At 40.0% G+C, this 17,399-nt stretch overlaps 1 protein-coding gene across 6 annotated transcripts in view; it reads right to left on the reverse strand.

The window, feature by feature from the left end:
• Positions 1-3,512: 3,512 nt before the first annotated feature.
• Positions 3,513-17,399, reverse strand: part of COBL (cordon-bleu WH2 repeat protein) — a 166,593-nt gene continuing 152,706 nt past the window's right edge. For 4 of the 6 annotated variants that reach the window (XM_068397271.1, XM_068397274.1, XM_068397270.1 and 1 more), the window contains 5 exons: positions 16,724-16,827; positions 13,425-15,475; positions 12,673-12,792; positions 10,288-10,548; positions 9,925-9,966 (listed from right to left, as the gene is read on the reverse strand). In XM_068397271.1, coding sequence (XP_068253372.1) covers positions 9,946-9,966; positions 10,288-10,548; positions 12,673-12,792; positions 13,425-15,475; positions 16,724-16,827 — 2,557 coding nt within the window. In that variant the 3' untranslated portion in view covers positions 9,925-9,945. Of the gene's footprint in view, positions 4,797-9,924; positions 9,967-10,287; positions 10,549-12,672; positions 12,793-13,424; positions 15,476-16,723; positions 16,828-17,399 lie in introns of those variants that run through there. The other 2 variants (XM_068397272.1, XM_068397273.1) reach the window with 2 other exon arrangements.

Here is a 17,399-nt window from a genome sequence, read left to right on the forward strand (position 1 = left end):
AAAAAAGTAAAGAAGAAAAAAAGCAAAAGGAAAAGAAATTGGCTGAAGACGGCATTATCTGGTGCTGGATTTGACACTGCTTCCAGCAGTGACTGTGTATAGCTGTTGTGACCGTGTCAAAACTTAGTCCCTTTCTGAAAGTTCCTATTTGACAGGACAAAAAAAGCTACTGTTAAAAATGGTGAAGGATTGTGTGGTAAAGATGCTTTATTAACTATTCCTGACTTCCTGAAATGGTGAAGGAGACTCTGTGTGTGTGTGTGTGTGTGTCTGGGTGTGTGCACATGCTCCTGTACAGGTGGAGTGAGTGATGGGAGGGAACAGACCATGGAAGTGAGCTTGTTCTTAAATTCCTTACATGTGAAAAACATGCAATATTCCTGTTAAGTAGTTCTGATTTATCTTCTTAAAGAGTCTTCAATATTGCAACAAATCAGAAAAATGTTTAAACAAGAACAAAAAATTGGTAGACAAACACGTGTCACTTTTACATGTGGTGAAGCATCATGTAGGCTGTTAGTACTTAACCAAATCAGATTTCTTTAGCAAATACTTAATAATATTGAGTAACAATAACAAAAAAGTATCTTTTTGCTAGTAGAAAGGTTCATCCATCTTAGCATACTTTGATGAACAACTCTTGGAATTCAACTACACGGAAACTTTCTCCAGCCAAATGAAGACATCATCAATGAATCAAACTCCACACCCTACTCAGCAAAAAAAAATCAAAGCAGGTTGGAACAGGGTTTTACCAAATCCAGCTGAACATTACTGAAAAATTAGGAATTTCTTTTTTTCCATTTTGTCTTTAATAAAGGAACTCTGCCATTGCAAAGATCATTTTCTGCAAGCAGGGAAATGCAACCATTATGGCAGCTATGGCTATAGCAGGAGTACAGCATATTTTGTTGTGTGTGCTCAACAGCAACAAATGGAGTAAGAATAGGAATAGTCTCATAAATCTTAACAGCAGTCTCGGAGGCAAAGCACGTTGGTACACATAATGCACATACACACAAATAAATACTATAAATATGTAAAAGTTGCTAATTGGCTGTTGTAGAAGACAACTATCTTTCCTATCGCACAGACAAAGAACCAATTTATGAACATTTCATTCAGATAAACTGACTCAAATCAAGACTTGTGTAGATTTTTCCATTCGAATTAAACCACGTGCTTAATGCTAAGCAGCACCGAACAACAGAACTGCTTCTTTCTTTTCTGGAGAGGGAAAACGTCACAAATTATCTCGGGGTGCAATTTTCTATCGTTTCATAAATGCTTCTCTCGTTCCCTTCCTTTTTCCTACACACTGATGAAGTGCTAATTTGTTTGGCTGTGGTAAATGCAGCATAAATTGTGCAAATCACTTGTATGAGCCGAGGAAGTTGAATCCTGCCATGTTCAAAACTCTGCAGATTGATGTGCGTGTCAAAGGGTCTTTTGGTCCAATTCTTTGCATGACCAGCATTAGCAGGCTGTCTGTACAAGAAAAAAGAATCTATAACGAAGTCCCATAAGTCAAATATCTCATGCAGACAGCCAATATGATTTAAAATTAAATATCTAATCAGAGCGATTTAGTGCTGGCTTTATGGTTGATTAATACTCTGAGCTCAGTAAAAAAAAAAAATGTTAATAAAAACATGTATGAAAGGGGAGGGGAGACCTACAAATTTTATTTCAGACATGAGACTAGATTTCTCTAAGCCCTGAACATTGATTTATACCTGTACAAGGAATAAAGATACCAAATCCAAATTCTCCATTCAATTTTCTCAGTGATACCATTTTTCACCTCATTTCAATATCTTACTCAAAAAGACATATAAAGGACCAGATGAATCGGGCACATATCAGACTCTTTCCTCTGGCTGAACTGAGGTAAGAGTATGTGGGGAAAATCTAGGCTGAGAGATACACCGGGGAAAAGGGGAGCTCACTGTCCTTCTTTCAGTCCTTCAAAAAAGAAACCAGCATGCGCATTGCCCAGCTGCAAGTGCCATGAAAGGACATGTCAGAGACTAACCTAGGTGGCACAAAAACCTCTAGACACAGGCGCTGTGTCTGCACTAGCAAACAGGGTAGACCAATAACAGCAGATATATAGATCAAAATACTTGGTGCTGAGGACACGATGTTTTTACCAGACACATTTCAGGGTTTTTCTTTTAACTTAGGATGAGCTCCCATCTGGTTCCACGGACTGAATGCCAATTTGTGCTGGAGTGCGTCTCCTGAATTCGTTTTACCCAGTAGGAACCCAGTTCCCTAGTCCTGAAGCATGAAGGAAGAGGGGATGACGGGGTGAGGAACTTCAAAAGCACTTGCCTGATAGGCACTAAAACATTGACCCATGTTTACTTCCCAAATGAAGACTGCTAAAAGCATTAATAGAAAGTTATTACATGGAAGGTCATACCTATAACTAGACTTCATTAAAACCAGGTTTATATTAAAAGTTCCATTCATTTAGATTAAATTAAGCTGCTACTAGGAATTCAACAGCACCTGGATGACAATGTAACAGCATACACATCTCCCATCAACAAGAGAAGGCAGTGCACACCCAGTCTAGCTTCCTACTGTAGACAGCTGAACTCCCTCTCCATTTTTAGCCTGAGCTGTGACTGAGCCAGCGGGATTTTTTGTAATTTTTCTGCTGTCACAGTGAAGGTGACATCTCATCTTGCAGCTGTTCTTAATCTTATAGTTTTCTACCCATGGGAACTCAATACTCAGAAGTTTATCCATGAATAACTCTTTTATAAACTTTAGCTCTATGCAGTGTGAGCACCCAGACCCAGAACCCTCACATTGCAAAGCCTGGAGGGTCTTTTTAATCTCAAAATCCAGTTCTGGATCCCTTACATTGAAAAGTATGTACCCATACAAATTACTACACTAAAGAGGCGTTAGTAAGGAGGGACTACAGACCCAGGGCCTTCAGGCAACACTACGACCAAGAAGAAGAAGACCTGCATGCATCTTACAGCACCTGACCAAGGAAGCTGTATTCGCTGCTGGTGGGATCATCCACAGTGTTCAAGCTTATGAGTGACTGAATCCTCTCCTGTGATAGCATTTTTAACATGTTAATATTTCCCATCTAAAGCATACTGGGAAGACTTTTAAGGCAAAAGAGGGCTAACCAGTCAACAAAGGTGATCTTATTTATCCTAGAGTGTAACAGAGCACCTTAATTCTGAATATATTAGCTTCCCTAATGAGGAATTGGATCATTACCAGTACTGCATTATTATCGAAACGTATGTAACTGACATCTTGATTCTAGTTGGTGACTTCTACTGTGTTCCTAGATTATTAATTGTGAGCCCTTTCCTGGCTTGAGACATTTTATATTAGAGCTGAGTTACCAAACACATCATGCTGGTTTGCTTAAGTCCACCTCTAGTTCTAATTTCTTTCTGTAAATGAAAAACATTTGGCAAAAAGAGTCTTTCAAGCCATGTCAGGTTTTGATTTTGTTTTTATTTGTGGCACTAACAGACATCAATATTTTATAATACATAATATATAGTCACATTAAACGCAGATGGCTAAATATTCTTGTGCTTTCAACATTACATAGCCGTACATTTTAAATTTCAGCTCAAAAAAAAAAAAAGAATCTGCCACCACTCCGGTCTGTGATTATAAAAATGTAAATGTACAAACTTCCTCTTCTTCAGTTTCATTACAATATAGGAAATGTGAAAAAGCATTTTCATCTGTTCTTTTTAAGTTAATCAATTTAACGCAATATTTTCAAAATATGTACAACAACAACTACCAAAGTAGTTAACATTTGAAAAAGACACTGCTATAAATACAGGTGAGACAACATACAACAACTATACGAATTGGAAACAAAGGGCCAACTTATGCATGACTGAACAAGAGATGACAAAAGTCCTGGTTACTGATATAAACCAGCTTCACTTCATTTTGCAGTGCAGGAATGAATTCTAAATCTTGCACCTCCATGCAGTACTCTGAACCTTATTTATAACTTTCACAGTCTGTTGCAAAAAGAGATCCTTTAAGGTGTCTCAATATTTTTAAAGTGCCATGAACGTTACTAGGGTTCAGTATATCTCTGCGTATTAGCATTCTATACGTCATATCCCATAAGTAACTTTTCGATAGACACTGTCTCACATTCATTATTGATTGCCTGCTTTCTCAGAGCTCCACCAGAGACATAAAGTTCATCTAATTTTAAAAACCAATGACTCCAGCATATGACAATTTAGGTCCTTCGTAATGTACCATAACTTTTATCTTGTGATTGTTTTTTATAGATCTTTATTCTGGTTTTCACCCTGATCCTTACAACCCTTTTCCAAATCAAATAAGAAGCAAGTAAATAGTTTGAAATAGTTACATATTTTAACAACTTGAAATGAGTATTACTTTTCAGATAGCTAGCAAAGTCTTTTAATTTTGCCCATAAACACAATTAAGTATTAACACAGGACTGCAGTGTTTATATTCTTATTAATCTGCCAACAAGAATAGTTTATTGGCAACCTTAATATTCGGAGGTAAAACACAGTTCCTTGGCACAGAAGCTTTACAGCAGAGCAACATATTTTCCCCTTAGAACCATTATGCAGGAACACACAGAAAATTAACTACAACTTATTTTGGCTTGTAGGCAAGAGAATAAACTAAACTTCTTGATGTTTTTTTGCCACTTCAGACCTTGAATGATGATTATGGGTGCATACGGGGTTAGATTTCCCAATTACCTGTTCTTTATACATGATTCAAACGAGCACAGGGACCTATAACAAAGAAAAGCACATGATCATTCAGGAGATTTTTAAACTTCCAACTGCTGACATTGTTAACCAAACGTTCTCCTGTGGGGCTGTTTTCAAGCTTGGTCTCTTCATCAGCTCCTTGAGGCTACTTCAGGTTTATCTGCTTTTTTCTAGCTGTATCAGTTGGTCTAATGAAAGGTGTTATCCTTCCTTAAAAAACCCACACCTCATACATCCTTAGCTATTGTGGTTCCAATTACATGATTATGGGAACATAGGTGACATATTTTTCTGTGAACTTCCTTCATTTTGTGGAATGAACAGAAACACAGGCTGCGAGTACACAGTATCTGACAGTCAAAATCTGTTCAGTATCAGTTAGCTGTCAGTGGTCATAAAAATCAATTGATGAGTATTTTGCTTCCTGACTGAATGAAGGGAACTCCCAAAGGCTTTGACTCAGGAAAATACTTAAACAAATGCGTATCTTCCTTCCCAGTCCTCAGGTCGTCTAAGCATATGCTTAGTTTTAAATACGTATGCTATGGTGCTCTTCCAAAATCAAAGTTACTGAGCATTGATTCTATCAGCGAGATATACATTAAGGTCACCAGAAAAGCTAAACAGGAATAATGTATTTGATCAAGTCTAAACCTTCCACTTTGGCCTTAGTATCCATGGCAGAAGCTTTATTCTTAGGGAAAAAAATAGGTCACAGTACGAATTATTAGCAAGGTGAAGAGTTCAAATTAAATTTTATCTTTCAAATCAAATAGAGTAACAGCATGCAAATGACTGTCTCTCACTGTGCATGGGAACTAGAATCACTGTATAGGCTCATTTGACTACCTGTATATCAAGCTTAGCGAACCTTTTAGTGGGGCCTCCTGCCCCATTTCCAGCATACCAATGCCAACATCAATTGTGGCTTTGAGTCTGTAACCTCTGTCATTGCACCCACAGACACTGATGATATGAAACAGTATTTCTTCCTTCACAATTATGTATCTCTGATTATGTGAGAAGAATAGACCACTGCTTGACATAAAGGTATGGAACTAGGCCGTGCTTCGTAGAAGACACTCAATGTGCCACAATTCAGATCAATGCATTACTTGTTGGCAACTGACTTCAAATTATCCCAGTGTATACCAGGGACTCATTGTAATGGGTGCAGTAATTACCCTACCTGGCTCATTTGATTGCCAACAGAATGATACACTGCACGTACCCAGAGTTCATGTGACTAAATGCTGATGCTGAACACTGGCATAAACGCTTGTGGATACTGTGATGGAGCCAAATTCATTTTTAAAATCGCAGCAAGTAAACAGAAAAGGCTGCTCTAGATACAGCTCCAATCTTTCTTGGAAAACATGTGAAATCTGTACAATCTCTCTTGCACATACCATTAAAAAGTGGTCTAAAGAAATCATTTTACCATGAACAAAAGCCTGTTCTTCAGATATACAACTCGCCTTCCCCACCTTGTGCAGGCACATTCCCCTGCAATATTTCTACCAAATCCCTAGGTACAACTCTACCTAAGATGAGTAGATGGCATATAAGAAAAGGCAACTTTTATAGCTTCTCTTTGTTTGGTAAGATCTTCAATCCTGCATGGGCTTGTGCTGCAACTATACCTACAGCTAGACATCTAATGGGTTATTTGCATGTGTAGTTATGTTTTTTTTCCACAGATAATCATGGTAAATCCCAAGGCAAGTTACACAGACACAAAAATACACATGCAATGATACACAGAATTTCAGAAATCTAGCTAGGTTATTTTGCATTTTCTGAGAGAAATAAAGTTTAAAAACTAAACATAGAGATCTTAAGTACGTGAAATCATGACTAAAGTTGCTTCATACAATTTAAGGAAAACACTAGTTAACTTTTAACACCAGAAGCTCAAACGGTACAGCTCTATGACCTGAATGTTGATCACCAGAATTAGCCAAAATTTGGTCTCAGATCAGCTGTGTATTTCCTAGATCAACTGATTCTCCTTTGTACAGGAGGCAGACTGCACGGCTGGGAAGCAGGCTCCTCGCTAGTGAGGTACGTTCATTTCTCAAGTAGGTCAGCCATCCTGGTTGGTGGCTTTACTTGGTGCCATCTCTCTGACTTGCTGTTTTACTCTGGGTGTGTTAAACACCTGACAGGTTCCTCAACAGACCATTTTGAAAACTGAAGAAAATGGTTACTTCCTGCACATTGTCAGGTCTTTTCCAGTTTGGTAAGTTCAACCCTTTCCAGTAACACGTCTGCGTCTCTGTTCCCTTTGGGTAGGATCTGTAGTCTAACCACTTTCTGGCAGGTCTCCGTACTGCACTGCACTGGGGATGAACCATTTTACTGAGCAGGCCCAGCTGGGCTTGGCACCCACAAGAATTTTCCTTCGGGAGTCTGTGGACAGCAACAGTGTGCAATAAAACAGAAGCCGTTTCTTCAAAACAAAGTATGATTTATTTGCCAAAGCAGGCGCAGTACTCCAAGAAATGGCTTAAAGAACAGCCAGGAGGCCTGTGCGCCTGCTATCTTACCTATACTTGGCATTTCCCTCAAGTACCTATTTTTGCTCTGGTTTGTTTTGGGTGACCCAATTACAGCCTGTGTGGTGCAGACCCTGACTCCCAGCAAGGCAGGGTCAGCCTGCAGCAATTTCTCTCCTGCCTTCCTGCAGAGTGGATCTTTTAACCTTAAAGTTCATGACTTTAACAAACAGCTGTGTAATCAGGGGTGGAGTGGAGGAGTTGCCTTTTCACAGATATTAATAGAGCTCAAATGTTTGTTGGGATGCTCCTTATCTAGGCAATTGGTTAATTTTTATATTTCGTTCCCCTGACAGCCCCATTTGATCTGCTTCCATTGCAAATAACCCCTCATAAATAAGCACAAACTGAATCATACATAACTACGCAATGCAGATTCTTCCCAGTTCCCCACAATATTAGCTAAATGAATGACTTCACCATCAGAAGCCCTTGTTCCAGCTAACTTGGAGAAGACAATGGAAGAGAAACAGACACAACTACAGAACTGAACTACCTACTCTGCTGTCCAGTTGCAACCAAAATCTTGTAGAAAGCAAAGCCAAAAATGGCTCTGCGCTCACACCTCCAAATCATGACATCACAGATCTTTGGCAGAGGACGCAAAACAAAGAAAAAAGCTTGTTTCTGCCCGGGCACAAAACCACCTGCCAGCCACTGTCTACCAAAAACTCATTGTTCCTTGGAGACATGTTCTACAGCTGTAAAGGAAGAAAACCCTGACACGCAGCTATCATATATTCTCCTCTACCTATTCAACTTTTGCTGTCACAAGTTGCCCAGCTGCAGAGAAGGATCAGAATTCAGCTCTCATTTAACGCAGCAAGCTAGGAGAGATATTAATATGCACTGGATAGAACTCTCTGAGAACTCTGGCAACATTTTTACTTTTATCAGTGATCAAGGGCATGAGATCTCAGATGTCAGTGATATGATGTCTTTGGCATATACAAGACTTAGCTTGCATATCCAGTATCTGGAAGGACAACACAATAAAAAAAAAATCATACTCTATCTTGGACAAAATGCTGCTCTCTTTTATTTTCATAAAAGACCTACACAATAACAGATGTACTCTTCTGTCATTTCAATGTCAAAACTACCAAAAATTACTCTGTCTTGAAAATGAAAGAAGACAGGCACAGTATTTAGCAGAACGCATCAGTATATCGCAGAATACATCAGTATATCAAGCTTACTTTCATGATCTGCACCGGCTATCCAACTGTTTTGAAATAAATCCCCAAGGATATGATAAAGACTTGTTTTAATGAGTAGAGCTACAGGTCCCCTCAGAGACTTTGGCAAGAGTAATGTAGTTGGAAGAACAAAGAATTTGGAAAGATCTAGAAAACAACTGCATGAAGTATTCTTGAATGTCCAAATGCCCTTTTTTTCTCTAAATTGGTGAAGCAGGGAAATAAAGGCTTGATTTGGAGTACGATTTCTTCATAATTTGTAGTCTTAGAATCATACAATCACAGAATATCTCAAATTGGAAGGGACCCATAAGGATCATCGAGTCCAACTCCCCACTCCTCACAGGACTACCTAAAACTAAACCATATGACTAAGAGTGTTGTCCAGATGCTCCTTGAACTCTGACAGGCTTGGTGCCACGACCACTTCCCCGAGGAGCCTGTTCCAGTGACCAACTACCCTCTCAATGAAGAATCTTTTCCTAATGTCCAATGTGAACTTCCCCTGACGCAGCTTCATTCCATTTCCTTGTGTCCTACCACCGGTCACCAGAGAGACGAGATCAGCGCCTCCCCCTCTGCTGCCTCCCTTGAGGAAGGTGTAGCCTTCGATGAGGTCACCCCTCAGCCTTCGCTTGTCTAAGCTGAACAAGTCAAGTGACCTAAGCCACTCCTCATAATAGTATGCATAATATCGATGAAATTTTTCACATGCGAAATAACTGCACGTCCAGATTTCTGTTTGCACGCTGATGTAAAGTTCCCTGAAACACTGATTTGTTTGTGCCATTTGTATGATTCTGTGGAATTTCTCATTTATCAGAAACAAGATTTTTTTGGCTACTTTTTAATGTTAAAATTTGATCATATTTTTGACTTATTTTAAAGAGGACTAGTAAGCAAGGTTAAAGCCTATTTACACATTTGTTGTTGGCATCAGCTAAATCATGTGTTGGGAAAACTACATCTGCTTTTGTACATTTCCTAAAGTCCTTGGATCAAAGTCTATTCTTGGATACTGCAGAGTAATATTGGGATGACTCCACTAAGGCCAGTTGATCTCCTTCTCTTTACCAAGAAATGCAGTGTAACTTGAGGTTAGGAAAAACAAATTTTGATCAAAGAGGTAAGTGAACTTACTCCAAAGATGATACCTGGGCAACTGAGCATTTAGCCGTCTGGGAGTTGACTGACCCATAGCTGACCACAGAAGTGAAACACACATCAACCTCTTAATAAAGTTCAGACAGACATTAAAACGACCCCAGGATTTTACTGACAGCTCTTAGCACATGTGACCAAGGTGTAAGTGTTGGGAGTCAAGGTCTAGGACACGCTACTGAAACTAGGAGAGAATACTTACCTCTAAATTTGCTTCAGCGTCTCATCTGATCTTCCTTAGGTTCACCTTGTCTAAAGGACATCCTGTATTATCTCAGATTCACAAGAATGAAAAGGGCATGAAAATGCTTTCTGAAATGATACTCATGCTCTTGATGTTCTCTTTAAAAAAGTATTGACTATTCATACAGTTGCATACAAGCACAGGCATGTTTTAGTCTTAATAGTATGTTTTAATAGCTGTTCAAAGGTTTGAAATACCCTCCTGATCTTTGATTCAGTCAGAGAAAACAGTGCATCTACCTTCTTCTCATGGGAGAAAGAAATGTGTGGCTAGAACAGCTTACAAATGGCTCTCAGAGCACAGCAAGCCTAGGCTGTTTCATCCACAATAAAATATAAAAGTACATTTACCTTTTTTAACTTTGCTGCTCCAGCACCAGAGCGAATGGCCTCCATTAGGGCTTGCCTTGCCTCCCCAGGGTTACCTGTAGCCATGTCAGAGGATTTAGGAGCTGCTGCTGTCAGCTGAGGGGGAGGTGGTGGTGGTGGTGGTGGTGGCTGGGCGGGGGCAGGTGGGATACAAAGCTGTTCTTCCTGAGGGTCTCCTGCCTTCTGCAAGGACAGTTCTGCATTCCTAAAACTCTGCAGCTCTTCAGAGGCCAATGAGGAGATCTGCTCATGATGCAGTTGAAAGGAGGTAATTAATATCAAGCATAACTAAACTGTCATTATTTGACATTTGATGCACTTTCAGTACCCCAATTTCACTTTGCTTGAATGATGTAAAACACGTAGAACTTTTGTTTGCTCATGGGGTTGAACATCTGTTACTACTCACTCACATCACTCAGCTGGGCTGATTACCAGCATCAAGGATTTGGCATTGACTCTTTCTCAGAAATTCAATCTTTATTTACTGTGAGCTCCAGCATCCTGTAACTCCTCTTGGCATGTAAGGTAAGAGAGAGACTTGGACTTGGTATTCATTTGGAAACAACCACAAGGGTTTTGGAATCAGGAAGATATATTAAGGCTGCAGTAGCCACCCAGGAATCTCGTTACTTTTTGCAGTCTGGGCTGCACAGACATAATCTCAGACGATAGAGAGGCTCTTCTAGATCTGAGCTCTCAGATGTGGCTTCATTGAAGAAAATGCTATTAAACCTAAAGTTTCCAGCCATACTAAAAAAACAAATAAAATACAATAGGACCAGAGGGAACTACATGAAAGCACTGAGAAGAAAATCGATTGCTCTTCCAAGCATGTTTCTGTAGAATTTCTGAAACTAAAATTTCTTCACAAATTACCAGCTTGGAAACTCATCCTACTTTAAATGAATGCAGGGGGGAGGAGGCAATCTTTCAGACTAAACCAGCTTTTCCATTAACTGTCTCAAAAAATGTTTTTGCCGTTAACAACATTACTAGTAATAATCATGATAAATTGTTAGTAATTACAATGATTTCACGATTATTAGGAAATTCAGTATCATGAGCCAAATGGGAGGTTTTCAAGCAGATGCATTAGCATTCCTTTCTCAGAGAAACTGAGGCACAGAACTTCTCTAGTCAAAAATGAAAGGATTCATCTCCCATCAAATAATCCACGTTCAGAGAGCTCCTATGTTCTATTCCTTCACTCTACACACACACACAATATATGGGAACCATGTCATGTCATATAAAACATGAACATTTGAAATAACATGAAAGGGATAGCCCTTTCATCATAGCCCATCTGTATCTCGCTCTGTACACATACAAACATGGTGCTTTAACCAGCACAGGTGACACAGTGTGAAAAAGAAGCATGTGGTTTCTAGGCAACTTCCTTTAAAATGATGGCAAAAGCTTCTCTGCTGAAGGAAAGTATTCCAAAAAGTCTCTGATAATACACCACCACTTCATTGTCAGAGCCTCTTTTACAAAAATTTACATTTATTCCCGACGAATGCAGAATGCAGTTAAGTATGTGTGAAGGTGGATGCTGCCTGGTACGTCCTGCTCTCAGGCTCAGAGGAAGCTGTACCCTACCTGCAGCAAGGGCAGTAAGATATTTGAGGGACGAAGTAATTCCCTAACACAGGCAAGAGATTCTTTCTATCTATTGCCAGCTATCTGGATATGTGTTAATGGCCTGAGTCATTGCACGAGGGAAACGGGAACCTCCTTGCCAAATACACAACCTTGGCTGGATTAGTGAACTGAGTGAAAACTAAGGCTAGAACAATGCAGGTTTTGGCTATTAGGAATAAGAGATGCTTTAATGACTAGGTAAATCTTTCAGACAGAAGGAATCATCCTGCTGTGGTGAAAGCTGATGTTCCATCAACATCAATTACTTGCATACAACTTGCATGCACCAGATGAAGAGCACGCATGAAGAAGCCCTAGTGTGTTTTCAGGTAACTGGGATTGGATGCATACCGTAGGTAATGCACATATATTAATCTAACTGCATACTCCTAAAGTGCAAAAAAACCCCACCTAAATGTGAAAATGATGAACATTTGATGTCTTCTATGTACACTCCCTGTAATTTGTTTGGATTTCTATGTGCTTCTTTCTCAGCTAAAAGCACACCATTTGAAAGAGTGTTAGGGTTTATAGCAGAGGATAGGATCAGACCTGCTATGCTATCTGCGTAAGTCAGATCTGGTCTTGTGTCATATTATTTCCCCCTCAACTTTTCTCTTTGCAGCACAACGTTTAGTTTGTGGCATAGCTGGGTTTACTCAAAACACTCAGTACGAACAGACTGCACTTAAAAGACCACTTACCATCTTCACTTCTTACCTTTTTCAGCTTTGAGGTGCCACTGTGGCCTCTAATTGCTGCTAGTAGGGCTGAGCGCTCATTTTCTGGCTCAGCATATGATGGTTTTCTGTGATTGCCATTTAGTGCACTGTCTGAAACCTAGAATATGAAAAGAATAAACCTCACATTGTTATTAGATATTTACTCAGAGACAGTTTGGAAACACTATCAAAAATATTTTTGGCACTTGTACCAGAATGCAAGCTATGGAGGCTAATCAGTCTGTCTTCTTTCGGGCCTGATTTTACAACCCTTACTTACTCTGAATGGTGAGGACATGTGTAGGTAGTAATGCTGTACTTAGAGATGCAGTCTCATATCCCCTGAGCATGAAGTTAGTGGCAAACTACTATCACCTAGTAATACAAAATGCAGTTTTCTTTCATTGCAGGTCTTTACAAGTTTTCTCCATGCTGTGTGTTCCTGTTTTTACATAACACACTGAAACGCGGGTTTGGCTCTTAGGCTAACCTCAGTTACCTCTCCTTTATGCTGTATCTCTGCACCCTCTGCCTCTTCTAGCTAGTGCAGCAGTAATGGTGTTGCATAATGTACAGGATGTGCAGAATAAGCAGTGGCTTGGTCTGTATTTTGCCATTATAAATTTTTCAAATGCCTTGTGTACTCCAGCTCACCAGCAACTGTACCAGTTATAAAACCTCTGATGTCTGACAGGGTGAATACAGGGCTCTGCAGTCTGAACAGGCTAAGAAAAAAAGTCTCCACTTTACCTTTCTGAGTTTCTCCTTTCCCCCTCCTGTTTGAATGGCTTCCATTAGGGCACTATGCAGTGACGTGTCTTTTGGAATTGGTTTTTGGACAACAGGTTTGAACTTCTTCTTTGGTCCAAAGATATTGGTCTGCACGTTAACATCCAGTTCATTGATAGCATTAATATCCGAATCATCAGTTTTCTCCTCCTGTTCTGACTCTGCGTTTGCTGCTGCACCATTTAGCCCCGGTGAAGCTTTAAGCGAACTAACTTGTGCACCGTTAGCAGGAGGCCATTTAGTGACTCGCAAAGATGAGCTGAAAGAGGATCCCCCTTGGAGACCTCCCTGATCTGAAAGAGGATCTCCTCCTTGGAGATCAGGAGACTTGAGAGACGAGGCTGCATTAGTATGGGTCAAAGCCTCACACTTCTGGTCAAACAGCATCTTTTTCTCTGCTATGCTTTGTTTGCTGTTTAAACCGTGATCATCTTCTCCACTGTTGTTATCCTTTGAAGAGGATTTAGTAAGTGGGACACTGGCATTCTTTTTATAGAAACTAGCAGGAGTTGCTTGATATGGTGCCCTGATGTTAACTACTTTGTTTTCCACGCCAGAATTATCACCAGGTGTAAACCTGTGGGATGCTTTTTGACTGCAAGTAAAAATACTTGGAAGTGTTTCTCTTGTTTCTCCTGATTCTGTTTCCACAGGGCTGTATTTGGCCACAATAATACATCTTTTTGGTGAAACTTCTGCTTCGGTTTTAACCTCTCCTGCCCCTTGCTTATTTTCACCTTTCTCATGATATTCCATGGAGTCAGACTTAAAGGTAGTTACGCTGATGTGTCTTGCAATGGCAGAGGCAACATACTGACTTGAAGTTCTCCTATGTGGCTTTAAAAATGGAAGCTCCAGCTTGTCCTTATTAATGGTTGGGGTCACTAGTGGTGTTACCTGAGACCGTGTAACTGGAAGAGGTGGTTTGGTCCTTTCATTCTCAGACTGTCTTTCAGCTACCTGGGTAGTAACAGTTTGTGGTGCTACAGGTTTTGGAGCTGCAAGACAGACAGGTTTCTGTTCATGTTTTATAGTAAAGGGCTTAGAGTTTGTGGTGACTGCCGACTTTTTAGGAGGATGCTCAGCAGAGTCATCACTTTGCTTTTCCATAGAACTTGACCGCCAGAATGCCTTCACTTTCCCAAGACGCATTTCCTCACTTTCATCAGTAAAGGTACCTGGTACGTGCTTACTGACACCACTGTTTGGGTCTATAAGGTTGCCTAGTTCATCTATCTTAATGGCACCAGTGGAGAGTGAAACTCCTCTATCGAAATGTTTTACTTCAGGTTTGGGAGGGACAACTTTAAAGGTTGTCAAACCCATTTTAGGTTCGTAGTTTGCTCCTGAATTCTGGGCACGATGGCACCATGTGGGTGTTGATGGGACTTCCAGTACTTCAGGTTTTTTTGCTGGTGGCCATTTGATTTCTAACTCTGATTTACTTTTTTTCAGAGATCTTTCCCTGTTACTACATTCATTAAATGGATTTATCTTCTCTTTTGCTGTACTGATTTCATCTGTGGCCTTGGAGTGAGATGGAGTCAGCTTAGATTTACATTCCTCAGATTTCACACCATGTTGGTGGGGGTGGTCCAGTCTAAAGTTTTTTTCACTTCTTTTTTCGAAGGAGGATGTGAGAGATTCAAACATATCTCTCCTCTGTTCCACAGGTAAGCAACTGAATCTGTTTTCAGATGATTGCTGATATATTAGGTCCTTGGATATGCATACAGCTCCACCATCTGTGTGTCTCTTATCAAAGGAACCTGCATTGTTGTTTTTATTTGTAAAGTTTCCTGTATTAACAGAGTCAGCTGAGATATTTTGTGAAACCTTTGTCTCTGTCTCTTGTTTTCCAGCTGAGTTAGAGGTGCTAACTTCTGGAGCATCATCTATGACTGTTACTGGAACAGAAAGGGTAACATCTTGGGCAGCCTCAACTTTTCTTATGTGTGGGCTCAAGACTTCATTGATGTACCCAGAGTCAGAGTTACTTATACCATCCACTGCTGCAAAATACACATACAACATTACATATAGGCAGTATTTAGGCAATATGACTTTAAATTACACAAACAGCCAGTATAAGCTTAAGCGGATCAGATATTTTAGTTACACTAAAACTAACAGGAATATATTTATCCCTGTATTACAAAAAAGGAGAGATCTGGGTCCTTTTTATTGTCTGGTTGCTGATTAGGATCAGCCAAATATTCCTGCCGTCCTTCTGCTTCAGCCAGTGGGAAACATACAAATGCAGCTGAAAGCAGAATTTAATCTATTGTTCATACCTTATCTTTGACTAACTTCTCTCAGTGATAAACATTTCACCACATGACTCCAAAGGAGAAACATTTCTGAGAAACAGCAAGCAACTCCAAATTATGTTTCCCAGACCTGGTTAGTAATAACAGCCCAGCTGAAGGATTTCCTTGAGCAAGCAAACAAAGAAACAGTACTTGTATTTTTTCTCCATTCTTCTCACCCTTCATTACCAGTGATTCCAGAAGCCTCATTGTGCAAGAAGTTTAACTCTCCACTCAAATTTGCTGGTACAAATCAAGGGTTACTACACAGAAGCTAAGAAATTGCAGTGTTAGAGAACTCACAGAAATTAAATCAGAACCAAGTCCACTGCAGAAGTACTGAAATAAAGTTGGGAAGTTTTAAAAAAGTATTCAACATCGTTTGGTGACAAACCATTAATAGAGAAATATTTTTATTCACAGTAGGAAAAAGAGGAGCACAATATGACATTTCATCTCTTCCCACTGTTTCCTTTCACGCTTTTAAATTTTAAAATACATCTGCTAACTCAGAGGAGGCACTGGGTACAAAAATGTCCCCCCCTTCTCCACTTCATTATGATAAAATACAAAACAGAGGCATCGTTCATTAAAAACAGCTAACTTCACAACTGATTTAGCTTCACTGAAGTCAATGAAATTATACCAAATTCAGCCCACAAAATGTGTCCATAAACTGCTGTTTATCTCTTTTTGGTAGCAGACATTGAAATACAATGACAATCTGATAAGCAGCTTGAAAAATATTCAGTGTGAGTCTATCAGTAGTGGCTGCCTCAGAAGCAAAGGGAGAGCAGCCACTTTGGGTTGAACACATTCTGCCTTAGACCCGTGAGTTGTTCCCAGTGATCTTAGTGGGAAATGTACAGATGTCTCAAGAGTACAGTTTAACTTTGCATCTCCTGGCTATGCCTCTCTCTTTTGTACCCTAGAGTTAACACACTTGCCTACCTTCTAAATCTTCATCCAGGCCAGCCAAAGTCTGCTGGAGTTGTGCAGCAACGAATACATCCTCATTCTCACACTTAGCCGAAGTCACTTCTTCATCTCTCCTGCTAAATGAAAGAGGAGGAAAAGATTGGGTCTCCCCCTTTTTTCGCTTTGCACTGTTGCTCTGAAACACACTATCATTTCAGCCCCTTTGGTTCCACAGGGGTTCTGAAACTCATTCCCCAAAGCATGAAAAATATGCAGCCTTGGAGACACACACCACCACACTGACACATCCACATCTAGGCAGGGCCTCTGTGGTGCCTGAGCATACTCAGTGTGCTGGCAATCAAAAGATTAGGATTAATAAAGCCTGTCGCAAAGAAATGGTCTGGCTTCACTGTGAAGTATGCATTTCAGCTGGGCTGCAGAAAAGCTGTGTATGCCAAGGCAAACGTTTTGCATACCCATATAATTTTAAAGCAGACCACTAGCCATCCTGTGCACACACTGTGCCAATATATCTGCACCTTACTTAAATAAAAATTGCATGTCAATGAAAAATAAATACAGTCAAGTACTGTTAGACAATCACCCTGCATCCTGAGGGGAGGGAGGGGAGGAGGAAGGAGAAACTAATCCCTTGAGAGCTGTTTCTAATGAAACATATCGAGGGGCCTGATTTTGCCAGAAAATA

This window comes from Nyctibius grandis, chromosome 3 (genome assembly GCF_013368605.1).
Source record: "Nyctibius grandis isolate bNycGra1 chromosome 3, bNycGra1.pri, whole genome shotgun sequence".
Lineage (NCBI taxonomy): Eukaryota > Metazoa > Chordata > Aves > Nyctibiiformes > Nyctibiidae > Nyctibius > Nyctibius grandis.